The sequence below is a fragment of the Littorina saxatilis genome, linkage group LG1 (genome assembly GCF_037325665.1).
Source record: "Littorina saxatilis isolate snail1 linkage group LG1, US_GU_Lsax_2.0, whole genome shotgun sequence".
Taxonomy (NCBI): Eukaryota; Metazoa; Mollusca; class Gastropoda; order Littorinimorpha; family Littorinidae; genus Littorina; species Littorina saxatilis.
The window spans coordinates 88,505,510-88,519,377 of record NC_090245.1 but is presented as its reverse complement, the minus strand read 5'-3'; the positions used below and the strand labels follow the sequence as shown (position 1 = coordinate 88,519,377).

The 13,868-nt window shown below is 42.9% G+C and overlaps 2 protein-coding genes across 2 annotated transcripts in view; both read right to left on the bottom strand.

Annotated features, from left to right (window-relative positions):
- Positions 1-131: 131 nt before the first annotated feature.
- LOC138953108 (uncharacterized) lies at positions 132-4,457 on the bottom strand. Its single transcript, XM_070324928.1, has one exon. It carries the CDS (start codon positions 4,455-4,457, stop codon positions 132-134), a length of 4,326 nt encoding a protein of 1,441 aa, XP_070181029.1.
- Positions 4,458-8,941: 4,484 nt separating this feature from the next.
- LOC138983207 (uncharacterized) overlaps positions 8,942-13,868 on the bottom strand; it is a 6,226-nt gene continuing 1,299 nt past the window's right edge. Inside the window, exons 2-4 of the mRNA XM_070356622.1 lie at positions 13,027-13,266; positions 12,342-12,488; positions 8,942-11,756 (exon numbers count right to left, since the gene is read on the bottom strand). Coding sequence (XP_070212723.1) covers positions 11,503-11,756; positions 12,342-12,488; positions 13,027-13,243 — 618 coding nt within the window. The 5' untranslated portion in view covers positions 13,244-13,266 and the 3' untranslated portion in view covers positions 8,942-11,502. The remainder of the gene's footprint in view (positions 11,757-12,341; positions 12,489-13,026; positions 13,267-13,868) is intronic.

Sequence of the window (13,868 nt, the reverse complement as noted above, 5' to 3'; positions counted from 1 at the left end):
TTCTTTTTCTACGGTGGCGTACCTACTTTCTGCTCCGTTGAACTTCTTGCTTTGGTACGCAACAGGTCGTAGAGTCTCTTCGTGCTCTTGCATGAGAACAGCACCCATTCCTTTGTCGGAGGCGTCCGTCCTTAGCACGAAAGGTTTGCTGTGGTCTGGCATACACAGCACAGGTTTCTGTGAGATTTTCTCTTTGAGTGTCTCAAACTCCTTCTCGCTTCGTCGTTCCAGACAAGCTTGTCTGGGTTGAACTTCTTTGTCAGGTCGGTTAACGGAACAGCTATGTTCGCGTATGACTCGATGTAGGATCTGTAGAAGTTGCAGAGTCCTAGGAACGACCGTAGTTCCTTCTTCGTGGTGGGTGGGAGAGCGTCTTGAATCTTCTTGATCTTGTCGCTTTCTGGCCACCTTTTTCCACCTCCCACTTCGTGTCCGAGGTACGGCAACTCTGTGTAGCCTATGTAGCACTTGGAGGGTTTTGCCGCCAAATTGGCTTCTTGTAGCCTCTGTAGTACTGCCTTCAGAGCTGACATGTGCTCTTCCCAGGTTTCAGTTGCTATAAGCACGTCGTCCATGAAGTGGTGGACGTCTTTTCTTCTGATTGGATTGAGTAGCTTCCTCATCATGCGGTTAAACACCCCTGTCGCTGTTTTCAATCCAAATGGCATGTTGGCCCAACGAAATTGGCCCGCTGAAGTTGTGAATGCCGTCTTGTCTCTATCCTCCTCCTCTATTGGGATCGCCCAATATCCTTTCGTCAAGTCAAGCTTTGAAAAGTATTTCGCCTTTCCTAAACTTTGAAACAGATGGTCGACATCGGTGATGGGTTCAGCGTCGAACACTACCACGTTGTTCAGAGCTCTCAGATCAGAACAGAAACGGTACTTTCCGTCCTTCTTCTTTATCAGGACGATGGGAGAGTTGTATGGAGAGTTTGCAGGTTCGATGACATGCAACTTCAGCATTTCTTCAATTTCCTTTTCGACAGTTTCTACCATGGCGTGAGGTATGGGTCTGGGTTTCACAAAGACTGGTTTCTTCTCTGTCACTTCAATGGAACATTTTTCCAGGTTCGTCGTCTTTGGAACATCTGTTAGGAACTCTTCAAATTCTTCACAGATCATCTTCGCCTCTTTGACCTTTGCCTCGTCCAATTTCTCGTCGAAATGGATGTTCTTCACATTTTCGGTTCTTTGAGTTTCTAGGAGGGGTAACATCTTCTGAGTGTCATACTTGAAAATGTCATCGTCCATCGTGTTGTCCTCTTCCATGACAACAGCCACGACCTCTTCTCCTCCGTCTTCTTCGTCACTTTCTTCTTCGTTTGAAGCAGGAACACTCGCTTGGGCAGATGAACTGGGATTGGGAGTGGCGGAACTCAATTCCCGTTTTTGGTACTCCTTGATGAGGTTGATGTGGTAGATCCGTGTTCTTCTGCCAACTTGGATCTTGTAGTCGAATTCATTCAACTTTTCCACAACCTTGTAGGGGCCTGACCATGTAAGTTCCAGCTTGTTGTTCTTCACAGGGCGTAGAAGTAGAACCCGTTTTCCGACTTCTATCGTCCTTGGTTTCGTTTTCTTGTTGAAGAAATGGGCTTGCTTGCTGGCCGCTTTCTTCAGGTTCTCACGTGCCACGTTGCACGTTTCTTCTATTCTGTTCCTGAGGTTGACTACATATTCCGCTGTAGTCTTCTGCTCCCCTGAGATTTCTTCTTCGGTCCATGTTTGGCGCAGCACTTGCATGGGTCCTTTGACAGATCTCCCATACAGCAGCTCAAACGGCGAAAATCCCATGCTTTCTTGTGGAGCTTCTCTGTATGCGAACAGGAGGGCGGGGATAAACGTGTCCCATTCCCTCGGTTGATCGATCGCTAACTTTTTCAGCATGCTCTTCAGTGTGGAGTTGAACCTTTCGACCAAACCATTCGCTTGAGGGTGAAATGGTGCAGTCATATTGTGTTTGATGCTGAGAAAGTCGTTCACTTCTTTCATCAGGTGGCTGGTAAACTGTGTGCCTTGGTCCGTTATCACTTCATCTGGGATTCCCAATCTAGTCCACATCTCCCAGAGAGCTTCAGCTACGGTGTCTGCTTGGATGTTTTTCAGGGCTACAGCTTCGGGGTATCGGGTAGCGTAGTCAACAGATACCAAGATATATTGTTTCTTGCTCTCCGACATAGGTTTGACCGGGCCGATGATATCCACCGCAACTCTCTTGAAAACCGAACTGATGCGTGGCATCCTTCCCAGAGGGACTTTCTTTGTCCGACTTTTCGTTGCAGTTCTTTGGCATGTGTCACAGGACAAGCAATACCTACGAATGTCTCCTGCACACCCTGGCCACCAGAATTCTGCTCTAATTCCGTCAGATGTTTTTCTTTGACCTAAGTGTCCTGCCATGGGGTGATCGTGACCAAATGAAAGAACTTTGTTCCTGAGTTTCTTCGGAACGATTACTAGTGAACGGTCGTTTCCGTGGCGATCTTTCGTTGTTCTATACAGGATTTCTTTCTTGTATGAATACCGTATCCCATTGATCCCTTCTGGAGAGTTGGCAAATTGCCTGATGGTCTTCAACGTAGGGTCACTTGCCTGTTCTCTCTTCAGATCAGCTGGCGAATACAGTCTTTCTTCTTCCTTGACTCCCTGTTTGTGACTGCAGCTTGGTTTCTGGGCGTCTACTGTCGCTTGTGCTCTCGTGGTAACAACAGCTGCCGTCCCAGGGTACCACGCTGGGTCTCGAACAGGATATGTGGGAGTCAATTTCTTCTCTTTACCTAGTCCATACCATTTACCTATGAGGACAGGGTAAATTGGGTCGTCCATCACCGTTACTTCTGTCTCGGAGACAAAGTAGGGTGAATCGATGTGCACCACGGCGGTGTGGTACATCTTCTTGGAGTCTTTCTCTGCCAGAGTAGTCTCCTTCATTTTCGCTGAATATGCCTCCTTTGGCACAAACTTCTTGCTGACAATGATACCAGTACATCCAGTGTCTCTCAAAGCGTTGACAATTGTTCCATTCAGCTTCACTGGTACCACTTCGGCGCATTTCTTTTCCTTGCAATTTCCGCAAAGTTTTTCTAAGAGGATCGGTGTCTCAAGTGTATCTTTCTTCGATGAAACTGCACCTGCTGTGTCTCTCTTGTTTGGACAAAAACGAGAGACATGCCCTTGCAATTTACAAATGAAACAACATCCAGATGCTCGCAGTTTCTCTCTCTCGGCGTCACTCAACTTGGCCTTTAGAGTTTGATTTGCGGGTTTTGTTGATGGAGCAGCTATTCTTGTTTCTTCTTGGGGAGAACGACGTTTTTCAGGCTTGACGTACGTTGATGAAGTTTTGACGTTCGATCTAGATTGTTGATATGTGTTGGCTATCATCCCAATCTCTTTGGCGCTCTTAGGGTCTCTATCCCTAATGTGAACGGCGAGGTCAGGAGGAAGGGTGTCCAACACCTGCTCACGGACCAACAAATCTTTGAGATCTTTCACATCTTGGTCGCATTCTGCTAATTCCACCCACTTGTCTAGATACCGTTCTAGCTTCGTGATGTGCTCTTTATACGTGTCAGTGGCGCTTTTCTTGGTTTGGCGAAACTTCTTTCTATAATCTTCGCTAGTGAGTTGGAAGCCCTCATACAAAGCGTGTTTGAGAGTGTCGTAGTCATTAGCGTCTTCCTCGTTCAGCTTTGAGAAGATGACTCTCGCCTTACCCTTCAGAAAGTACACTACACGTGAAGCTTTTGCTGTATCACTCAGGTTACAGTCTCGAGCATAATGCTCGAACTGATGGAACCAGCTCTCGATGTCATCACGGTCGTCTAGAAAAGGAATCTTGGGCTTGAAACCATCATCTTCGCGAATACGTCCTGGCGAGTTGTTGTTCCTGTTGCCCTCTTGGTTGGCGTTCTGGATTTTCAACTGTTCCAGTTGGAATTGTCGTTCAGCGTCACGTTCTAGCCGTAGTCGTTCAGCGTCACGTTCTTGTCGTTCAGCATCACGTTCTAGCCGTTCAGCTTCACGTTCTCGTTCCTCGCGATCAAGAGTTTGTTGCTTCTCTTTCTGATCAAGAACAAATGCACGCAACTCGGCTCCTTCTAACCCCAACAACTGTCCTTCGGCCATTAGCTGTCTAGTCAACTCTAGCGGATCTACACTTGTGGACTGAGACATATTTACAGGTGACACGTCCGTGCACGCCTGTGGATCAACCTCTTCGTCGTTACGGTTGCTGTCAACTTGAAGAGAGAGATGAACACTCTCTTCTTCGTCAGCAGGAATTGGTAACGAGTCTATCACCTCTTCCCGATCGTTACCGACAGTAAGGGTTTTTCTTCCCTTCTTATCCGTGGTCACTATGGGAAGAGATTTGTCGGCCGGCTGTTTCCGTGCCAACTGGGCTGCGATGGTGGACTTTCTAAAATTATGAGCTGGAGAACTGTCGTCACTCATAAGTCACCTCGCGTATTATTCCAAAACGTACAAAATGTATGTTGCTCAAACACCGTCGAGCTACTAAATTTCGGATCAAATTACAAAAAGAAACAGTCGGGCATCGCCTTCGTGCACAAAATGCAAGTCCTAGTTTAGCTCTACTTCTACTGTACTTTGAAATAATTCTTCAACGTATGTTACGTTACGTTTCCACACAACCACCCAAAGAGTTATGTTTCCACGTTCTATCGTGAGTCAGTTTACTTCTATCTACCAACGAGAACTTACACTGTAAACTTTATTTGACTCTTTCTGGCGAAAAGATCAATCTTTCACTCGATCGAACGTTGAATATACAAGATGTATCAACTCAACTGTCAATTCGCATCATTTACTGTGTAGATTAATTTACAGCCACTTCTACAGCAAGTAAATACGACTGATATCCACAAGTCGATTATATAGGGCTTCACAGGGAAATACAGGTATTAATCCTTACCTCTTAGGTACCTGACTCCCACCAACCTCCCGCGTAATTTAGAACAAACTAAGGGGAATGATGGTTCCGATAGTACGTGCAAGAATACTATCACACTGATGAATTGGAACACCACAAATAAAATTGGGAGCTAACAAATCAAAAGTGGTCTCGCTAAATATTGATTTTTTAACGTGTCGTTTCAGCTGACAACACTTCCAGTTTTTATTTTACCGTGTGATAGGGCACACGTTGAGTTATAGATCTGTGATAAGTAATATAACTAAAGGTAAATAAATAAAATTATATGATGAGACGATGGCGATGAAGTACGAACATTTACAATACAAATCGACATGCAAGAAACCTACAGCAATTTTGAAACGAGAAAAATTTGGAACGGCTGGATCGAAAGTAAAACGTTGATTCAATATCCCGTGACTCGAGCCCCCATTGTGACGTCTGCTTCTCGTTCTAGGGCTGATCAGTGTTTATAAAACAGAGACAAGTGCAAAGAAGTAATAAGAAATATAATAATTCTGTACTTTCAAAAACATGCACGTGATCATTCTTGCAGACATCAATCCCTTTCTCTTAGAACCTTCAAATGAAAGTTTTATAGATTATGATTTCTCTGGTGTGATTTCACACACACGTAACAACATTGTCTTTCTTCTTCTTGTTGCGTAGACGTTTGATATCGAAGCGCGGAACGTACTTCTTCTTCTCGTTGCAAATGTATTTCAGTTTACACAAATGAAGATATGAAGGTGTGTTAATGTTCACAAAATATAAAGTAGACTACTCATCATGATAAACTCGATCTGGGTGACACTTGGGGACGTTGGTGGTTCCTTCCGTGGTTACGCTGACGTTGCCCTTCCCACAGTGTTCACACGACATCATTTACATAAGCATTGTACACCCCTGTACACTTGCACCTTCTGCAACACACACGTGCAATATCTGTTATTATCAAGTATGATTTCCATCGATATCATTCCATTTGTTTCTCTAAAACAAACACAGAAACAAGAGTTCACAGACTGACACAAACACATGGAAAATGAACAATACCTGTGTTTTCCTGTGAATCAATAATGTTAAAATGTATTAGCGTGTTTTACCTGCGGTTAGTGGACCTTTGGAGATCGCAAAATGTGGAAATCCGTCCACGGAAGGTGAAACATATGCTAGTGCAATCTACGTGGCTGCGTTGATTGCTGCCATCTTGGAGTCAATGAAACGGTCAGAGCATTGCATCCTAGCAACCTCAACTGAATATATGTACAGTTCATATTCACGAATTAATACCAATGCACGCTGTTTCCTTTTGTTCTCTTCGTTTAAATTTCTTTCCATGCAGATAAACAAATTCTTACCTTGTACTAGTTTTGGACTAATGGCGCGAGCGTTGACGTCATATGCATACAGTGTCGTCATGACGTAGTCTCGGTCATTTAACCTCGTTTTGTGTACGCAACTAGTGAAGTCTCGATTAATATGAGAGAGGGAGTCGATACACGAATTCCATTCGTCACACTGATGTTCACGATATTTTTAACATGAGGCTCAAAACCATGGAGATCATAACTTCTTGCTGTATAAGTGGTTATATCCCTTCACCAATGACTTTCTGTGATGAGATCGAGATCATACTGTTAAAGCTGAGCTGCCTGAACAAGAAAGAGGTGCTTTTTTGTGATTTTGTTTTTTAATTTATTTTTGTTGTTGTTGTTGGGGAATGTAAAGCAATGCATCTGTGAATGTTTAATGTTTGAGTCATCATGACTATATTCTGTGATATATGTCTAGGGATTCTACATTCTTTGAAAAGCATTTGTCATGATTCGCTGAGAAGTCATGCATTCCGTCATTAGCTTTTTTCTTGTCTTGTACATGTGTTATTTAATCAGACTATACCCCTACCCAAATTGTACACTTGGTATTAAGTTGCTAACATATCACACCAATTAATTTTAATGTGATCATGCACAAACAATGCATATGTTAACATGCAGTGTGTGTGTGTGTGTGTGTGTGTGTGTGTGTGTGTGTGTGTGTGTGTGTGTGTGTGTGTGTGTGTGTGTGTGTGTGTGTGTGTGTGTGTGTGTGTGTGTGTGTGTGTGTGTGAGAGAGAGAGAGAGAGACAGAGAGAGAGAGAGAGAGACAGACAGACAGACGGACAGACAGAGTATAAAGAATAGGAAAATGGTTGTGACTGAACCATAAACCATGTGCTCAGAAATGCATACTGCATTTGGACCGTTAACATTTGAGTATGTGATACATGTAATAACAAAGTGTCAGTAAACAAATGATCGTACTTTTCCTGTTTACGTATTTTGACTAATTTGTGTGCATTTCTTTGTTGGGCATTTTTATTTTTCAAAGCATAGATGTACATTGTTTATGTTGCAAAATTGCTCTGTAAACTGCACATTTTTAAAAGTAAAACCAGAACATCAATCCAAAAATTGAACCAGTGATGTGTTTGCATTTATGAGACTGTGTGAAATGTTTGTCTGTGCTTGCCTGTGTCTGTGTGCATGTGTGTGATACCTGAATTTTTAAAGAAAAGAACAAACAAGTCGCGTAAGGCGAAATTACAACATTTAGTGAAGTTGTCGAACTAACAGAATGAAACTGAACTCACTGCTTTTTTACAGCAAGAGCGTATACTCGTAGCATCGTCAGTCCACCGCTCGATGCACAGGCAGTGACATTGACAAGAAGAGCGGGGTAGTAGTTGCGCTGAGAAGGATAGCACGCTTTTCTTTATCTCTATTCTTTTGAACTTTCTGAGCGTGTTTTTAATCCAAACATATCACATCTATATGTTTTTGGAATCAGGAACCCACAAGGAATAAGATGAAATTGTTTTTAAATCGATTTCGGAAATTTTATTTTAATAATAATTTTTATATTTTTAATTTTCAGAGCTTGTTTTTAATCCGAATATAACATATTTATATGTTTTTGGAATCAGAAAATGATGAAGAATAAGATGAACGTAAATTTGGATCGTTTTAAATTTTTTTTATTTTTTTTACAATTTTCAGATTTTTAATGACCAAAGTCATTAATTAATTTTTAAGCCACCAAGCTGAAATGCAATAGCGAAGTCCGGCCTTCGTCGAAGATTGCTGGGCCAAAATTTCAATCAATTTGATTGAAAAATGAGGGTGTGACAGTGCCGCCTCAACTTTTAAAAAAAGCCGGATATGACGTCATCAAAGGTATTTATCGAAAAAAAGGAAAAAACGTCCGGGGATATCATTCCCAGGAACTCTCATGTCAAATTTCATAAAGATCGGTCCAGTAGTTTGGTCTGAATCGCTCTACACACACACACAGACACACACACACACACATACACCACAACCCTCGTCTCGATTCCCCCCTCTACGTTAAAACATTTAGTCAAAACTTGACTAAATGTAAAAAAGGTAAAATGTGACAAGAAGATTTTTGATGAATTTCTAAAATGAGTTTTATTCGTACGTTAGTAAACATTGAACATGCCCCATGACAATGAATGCATTTAAATTATAACTTCAAAGAAACCAGCCTTAATTGTTTCGTTGGTGGTTTTTTTAGAAATAACAACAACAAAAATCATAAAAGAATCAAGGTATGCTAATGTATCCTTTCTTGTCATACGTGTGATAATTGATACATAACATCATTTCTGCTCTCCCCATCACCTCCCTCCTTAAAAAAAAAAAAACCTACTTTAGCCAATAATCGTGAAGCAGAAATGCAGTACCAAGAAATTGCATTGTGTGTGTAAATTTTTGCCAATGGCAAAGACGGAAATAAAATAAAGCATTTACACAATCTTGAGACAGAGGAACAATATATAGTAACTTCTACTTGCAGTGAACAGTGATAAATAATGAGTTTAAGGCACGAACCATACAATTTTGCCCAGGAATATGTTTCTTCTCTCTGTCAAAATTGTTAAACTGGAGTATTTGATGATATTTTTCTGAAGCTGCTCTTTCTTAATTTGTATTTTGTGGAAAAAAATCTTGCCTTTCCCTTGCTTTAAAAACATGCTCTGTACATATATCAGAAATCCACATTCAGGCGTACAAAACTGACAATTTAAGTCTGTTTTCTTTCTGTTTTGTATATCTGCGACATCTTCACCTCTCCCCTCGCCCAAACTAATCTAAATACGACATTCTCCCTCGATCCATAAAAAATAATGACTACTCCCTAATCTTGTGCGAAAACTTCCTGTTGTCTGAAACACTTTCTGTTTCGATTTCGTTCTGTTCCGATCTTTGTCTTGTAGCTTTTATAAACATCAAGCGAAACGTTCTTTATAACAGAAAAAGAAAGGAAACTGAAAGAATATAATGCAACAGTGACATTTTATGGTAATTGGAATTCGACAAGGCATTGATGATTCCCAGCATGTTTTTGTTGGCAGTAATTAATTTTAAAATATAACAATTTCGAACATCAATAGTAGGACACTTTGAGGCTAATATGCATACTGTTATAACTGAATAATTCATCACACAACTCACGTTTACAGGTAATTATAAAGTGCAAAATCAACTTGACAGATTTGTCCGTAATCTGCTTGGTTCACGGATTGTTTTATAACCGCTTTACCTTGGCACTAAGTTGTACAAATCTCAAACACTGCCCCCAGCTGAGCTCAATCTTTCATCTTTCCCAGAAGATGGCATTTTTAAAGGAAAACAGAGATACCGTTTAGAACGACATGCAGACGGGCGCAGTGGCATAGTGGTAAGACGTCGGCCTCCTAATCGGGAGGTCGTGAGTTCGAATCCCGGTCGCTGCCGCCTGGTGGGTTAAGAGTGGAGATTTTTCCGATCTCCCAGGTCAACTTATGTGCAGACCTGCTAGTGACTTAACCCCTTTCGTGTGTACACGCGAGCACAAGACCAAGTACGCACGGAAAAGATCCTGTAATCCATGTCGGAATTTGGTGGGTTATGGAAACACAAAAACACCCAGCATGCCTACTCAACGAAAGCGGAGTGAAGCTGACTATGCTCTCAGAGTATAGTTTGGGGAACCCAAATGGGCAAACGAGCTCACACGTAACCAGAAAATTCTGGAACGCTGAAGAAGAAGAAGAAGAAGAAGAAGAAGAAGCTGAGACCGGTTGGCTGTAAAATATAAGTGAGTGTCGTTGGACGCGATTCGACGAAGGATGTAAGAAAAAAGTTTTGAGAGTCTGAAGTAACATAGATACCTTTCTTCATGCAGGAACGCATCCCGGAAGAAATAATGTCATTCTCAACTGAGGACCATTTATAAGATAAATCGTCTTGAGAATAAAACATTTTTTTTTTCATTTTAGTTTACTGAGGCTGGCAAGATCTTTACTATGAACAGTTAACCCCCCCAACCCACCTCAGTTTTAAGACCGCAAAAAAAACCCTGACAAAATCAGGTCTGAAAGACGGGGAAGTCTTACTTGAAATGGAGGGAATATGTGACCCTCCACCACGGAATGAGTCGCATGTCACCTTTGCATGATTTTCATATTTTTTACATTTTTCTGAAGTTTTTTTATGCTCTATCCAGTGGTGAAAACCGTTTTAGAAAAGAGCGAAAACTGTTTGAGTTATAAGCCTGTGACTAAGGTGACCCTCACACTGTTACCAGACACTCCCCGGATTTGTATTAAGCCTAGCGCAGAACCGCGCGAGATGACATGCGACTCATTTCGTGGTGGAGGATCACATATTTACAGTAGTAATGAACAGAAAGTCTTGAAAATAGTGTCTTAAGAGGGGAGGGATGGGGAGGACCTCAAATAGAGGGGTTGGGGTCGAGGGGAGGGATGGGGAGGACCTCAAATAGAGGGGTTGGGGTCGAGGGGAGGGATGGGGAGGACCTCACATAGAGGGGTTGGGGTCGAGGGGAGGATCTTGAACAAAAGTAGGGGTTCCACTTGACAAACGCAGCATATAAAATAGAAGAAGTTCGTACCTAATTTCGTATGCCACCCCTCTTCTAGACATTGGCATACATTTCTACCATCGGATGTATGTTAATATTATGAACAGGAATGTATGATTGACACAAGCGCTGGTCACTGCATGGTAAATGACCAAGTACACCATGGTCATTGACCCATTACATCTGTGTATGACCGATCCGCATTGTTTCACTGTCCACTCCTTAGCTTATCATCACTTGGAGTAATAAACCTGATATCAGCAGAGACTTTCTTCCGAGATTTCAAAAATCTCTTAACAGAGCAAAAGAGAGAGAGGGGGAAATGTTCCTTCACAGACAGCCAATTGGGAACATCAGACCCTACTCGGGTGGATGTATATATATAGAAATTCATAATGAAAGCGCTGCTAAAAATGCCAAAATGTGCACTCGATCGCTTGTACTTTTGAAGAAAAGTTAAATATAGAATGACGTCAAGAGCGAGAATGCAGAGAAATTACGTCATGAGCAAGGGAGATCATCCTTTACTCTGTGTGTGTCTCCGCCGCCTACATTCCAACGTGGAATGTCAAGGACGACAGAAATATATACACTCCCATTCTTCCTCCCACCACCACCACCACTATCATCCGTCTACCAGAAGTCAGCACTGTTTCTTTTCATGGAAACTGGAGTGATGGCTCCGCGGCGGTCAGGCGGCTGGTAGGGACCTTCGAAGTCGGACTGCGAGAAGGGCTCCCTGGGCTCGAAGATGTCCGGGATGAGCAGGGTGCCGGCGATGAGGAAGAGCAGGAAGGCGAGGACGGTGAGACCGAGCGACCAGGACACGACGAAAGGGTTGGGGGCTTCCACTATGGTGATGATCATGCCGATCATGGAGCAGATGCCTGGAGGAGGGCAAAGAAAAGGACAGTGCATGGTTCATGTAGTCACAATGCTAATGCGAAGTTTCATATTGCATATGATTTACAGGGATCTCTGGAATGAGAAGAGTGCCGGCGACGATGACTTAGAAAATGTAGAAAATCACCAGAAAGACGCTGGCAAAACTGACGACAGGTGCGAGTTCCTTAGACTAAGACGTAGACTACGAGAAAACCAGGGAACAATATTATAACAAGCCTTTTTTTCAATAAACACCACGAGTTAAAAGTCTTACACATGATGTAGAAGATCACCAGAAGGACGATGGCAAAACTGACGACAGGTGCGAGTTCCCTAGACTAAGACGTAGACTACGAGAAAACCAGGGAACACTATTATAACAAGCCTTTTTTTATTTTTTTATTTATTTTTACATAAACACCACGAGTTAAAAGTCTTACCCATGATGTAGAAGATCACCAGAAGGACGATGGCAATGCAGCGGGTGTGAGTTCCCTAGACTAAGACGTAGACTCCGATAAAAAAAAAGGAACAATATTATAACACGCTTTTTTTTATTACATAAACACCACGAGTTAAAGTCTCACCCATGATGTAGAAGATCACCAGAAGGACGATGGCAATGCAGCGGGTGCGAGTTCCCTCGACGAAGATGTAGACTCCAAGGAACACAGTGCCAAAAATAGCCATGCAAAAAGTGATGGTCTCCATGGCTCGAATGGCTTCCACGGTATCTGCACGTAAAGCAAGCCCCACATATCTATAATATGTCAGTGGGAAAAAAACCACCATATTGTCATTAAAGATCACTGCGTCAAGGAAGCCACAATTGCTTGTGTACATGCAATATGCCTTGCTATAGTCCGTTACCCTGTCAATGTGCTCGCAATCGAGAATAAACACCAACAAAGAAACAATAACATCACCAATTCCAACAAAAGAAAAACCACCACCCCTTCCAACAACAACAACGACCACACAACCACACATGCAAGCACGCCGCACACACACACACACACACACACACACACACACACACACACATACACACACGCTCACACACACACACACACACACGCTCACACACACACACACACACACACACATAACACACACACGCACACACACACGCACGCACGCACACACACACGCACGCCCAAAATCCCATGTTTTTTTGTGTGTGCAGTTTCTGACTAGTAGGGCACGCTATTTTAAACCCCTAATACTTTCTACAAAAGCCTGAAAAGGCCTCTCTACAGTGTCCACACTCACCATTGACCCATGCTTCGTCCAGCTCTCTCAACGTGCAGCTGAGGACGTTGCAGATCTCCACCCACCACAGACCCATGTTCTGCTTGAACTCGCCAATGTCAGGATCCAGTTCGTACACCAGCCAGAAGTTGGTGGCCCAACCGGCAATGTGAAGCGCCGTGCCGATTATGGCACACACGAAGGCCGCTTTGGCCCATCCGCTTGCAGTACCGCACATGGTTATGTATGGATCAGTTATGTCTGTAAACAGAGAAAGAGAGATGAGATGGTATGTTAAGAGTTCCTAAACAGAGTCACGGATGCATAGGTGTGGTGTGAAGCCCCATGCCGATCCGATCAAAGCCCCATGCCGATCCGATCAGTGTGCAAACGAAGGTCACCTTGGCCCAACCGTTTGCTGTACCGCACATGGTTCAAGTTAAGGTCTGTTCTTTAAACAAAGAAAGAGAGATGATATGGTATTTTGAATTCAGAAACAGAGTCCCAGGTGCCTTTGTGGTGTGAAGCCTCACGCCGATCCGATCAGTGTGCAAACGAAGGTCACCTTGGTCCAACCGTTTGCTTTGCCGCACATGGTTCAAGCTGAGGTCTGTTCTGTAAACAGAGCAAGAGAGATGAGATGGTAATTTGAATTCAGAAACAGGGTCCTAGGTGCCTTTTTGTGGCGAAGCGCCATGTTAATCCGAGCTAGGTCTGGTCTCTAAACAGAAAAAGAGAGATGAGTATTTTGAATTAAAAAACAAAGTCCTAGATGCATGGATGTGGTGTGAATTAAAGCGTACATACGAAGGCCACCTTGGGCCACACGCTTATTGTTGTGCTACACATAGAACAAGCTTAGG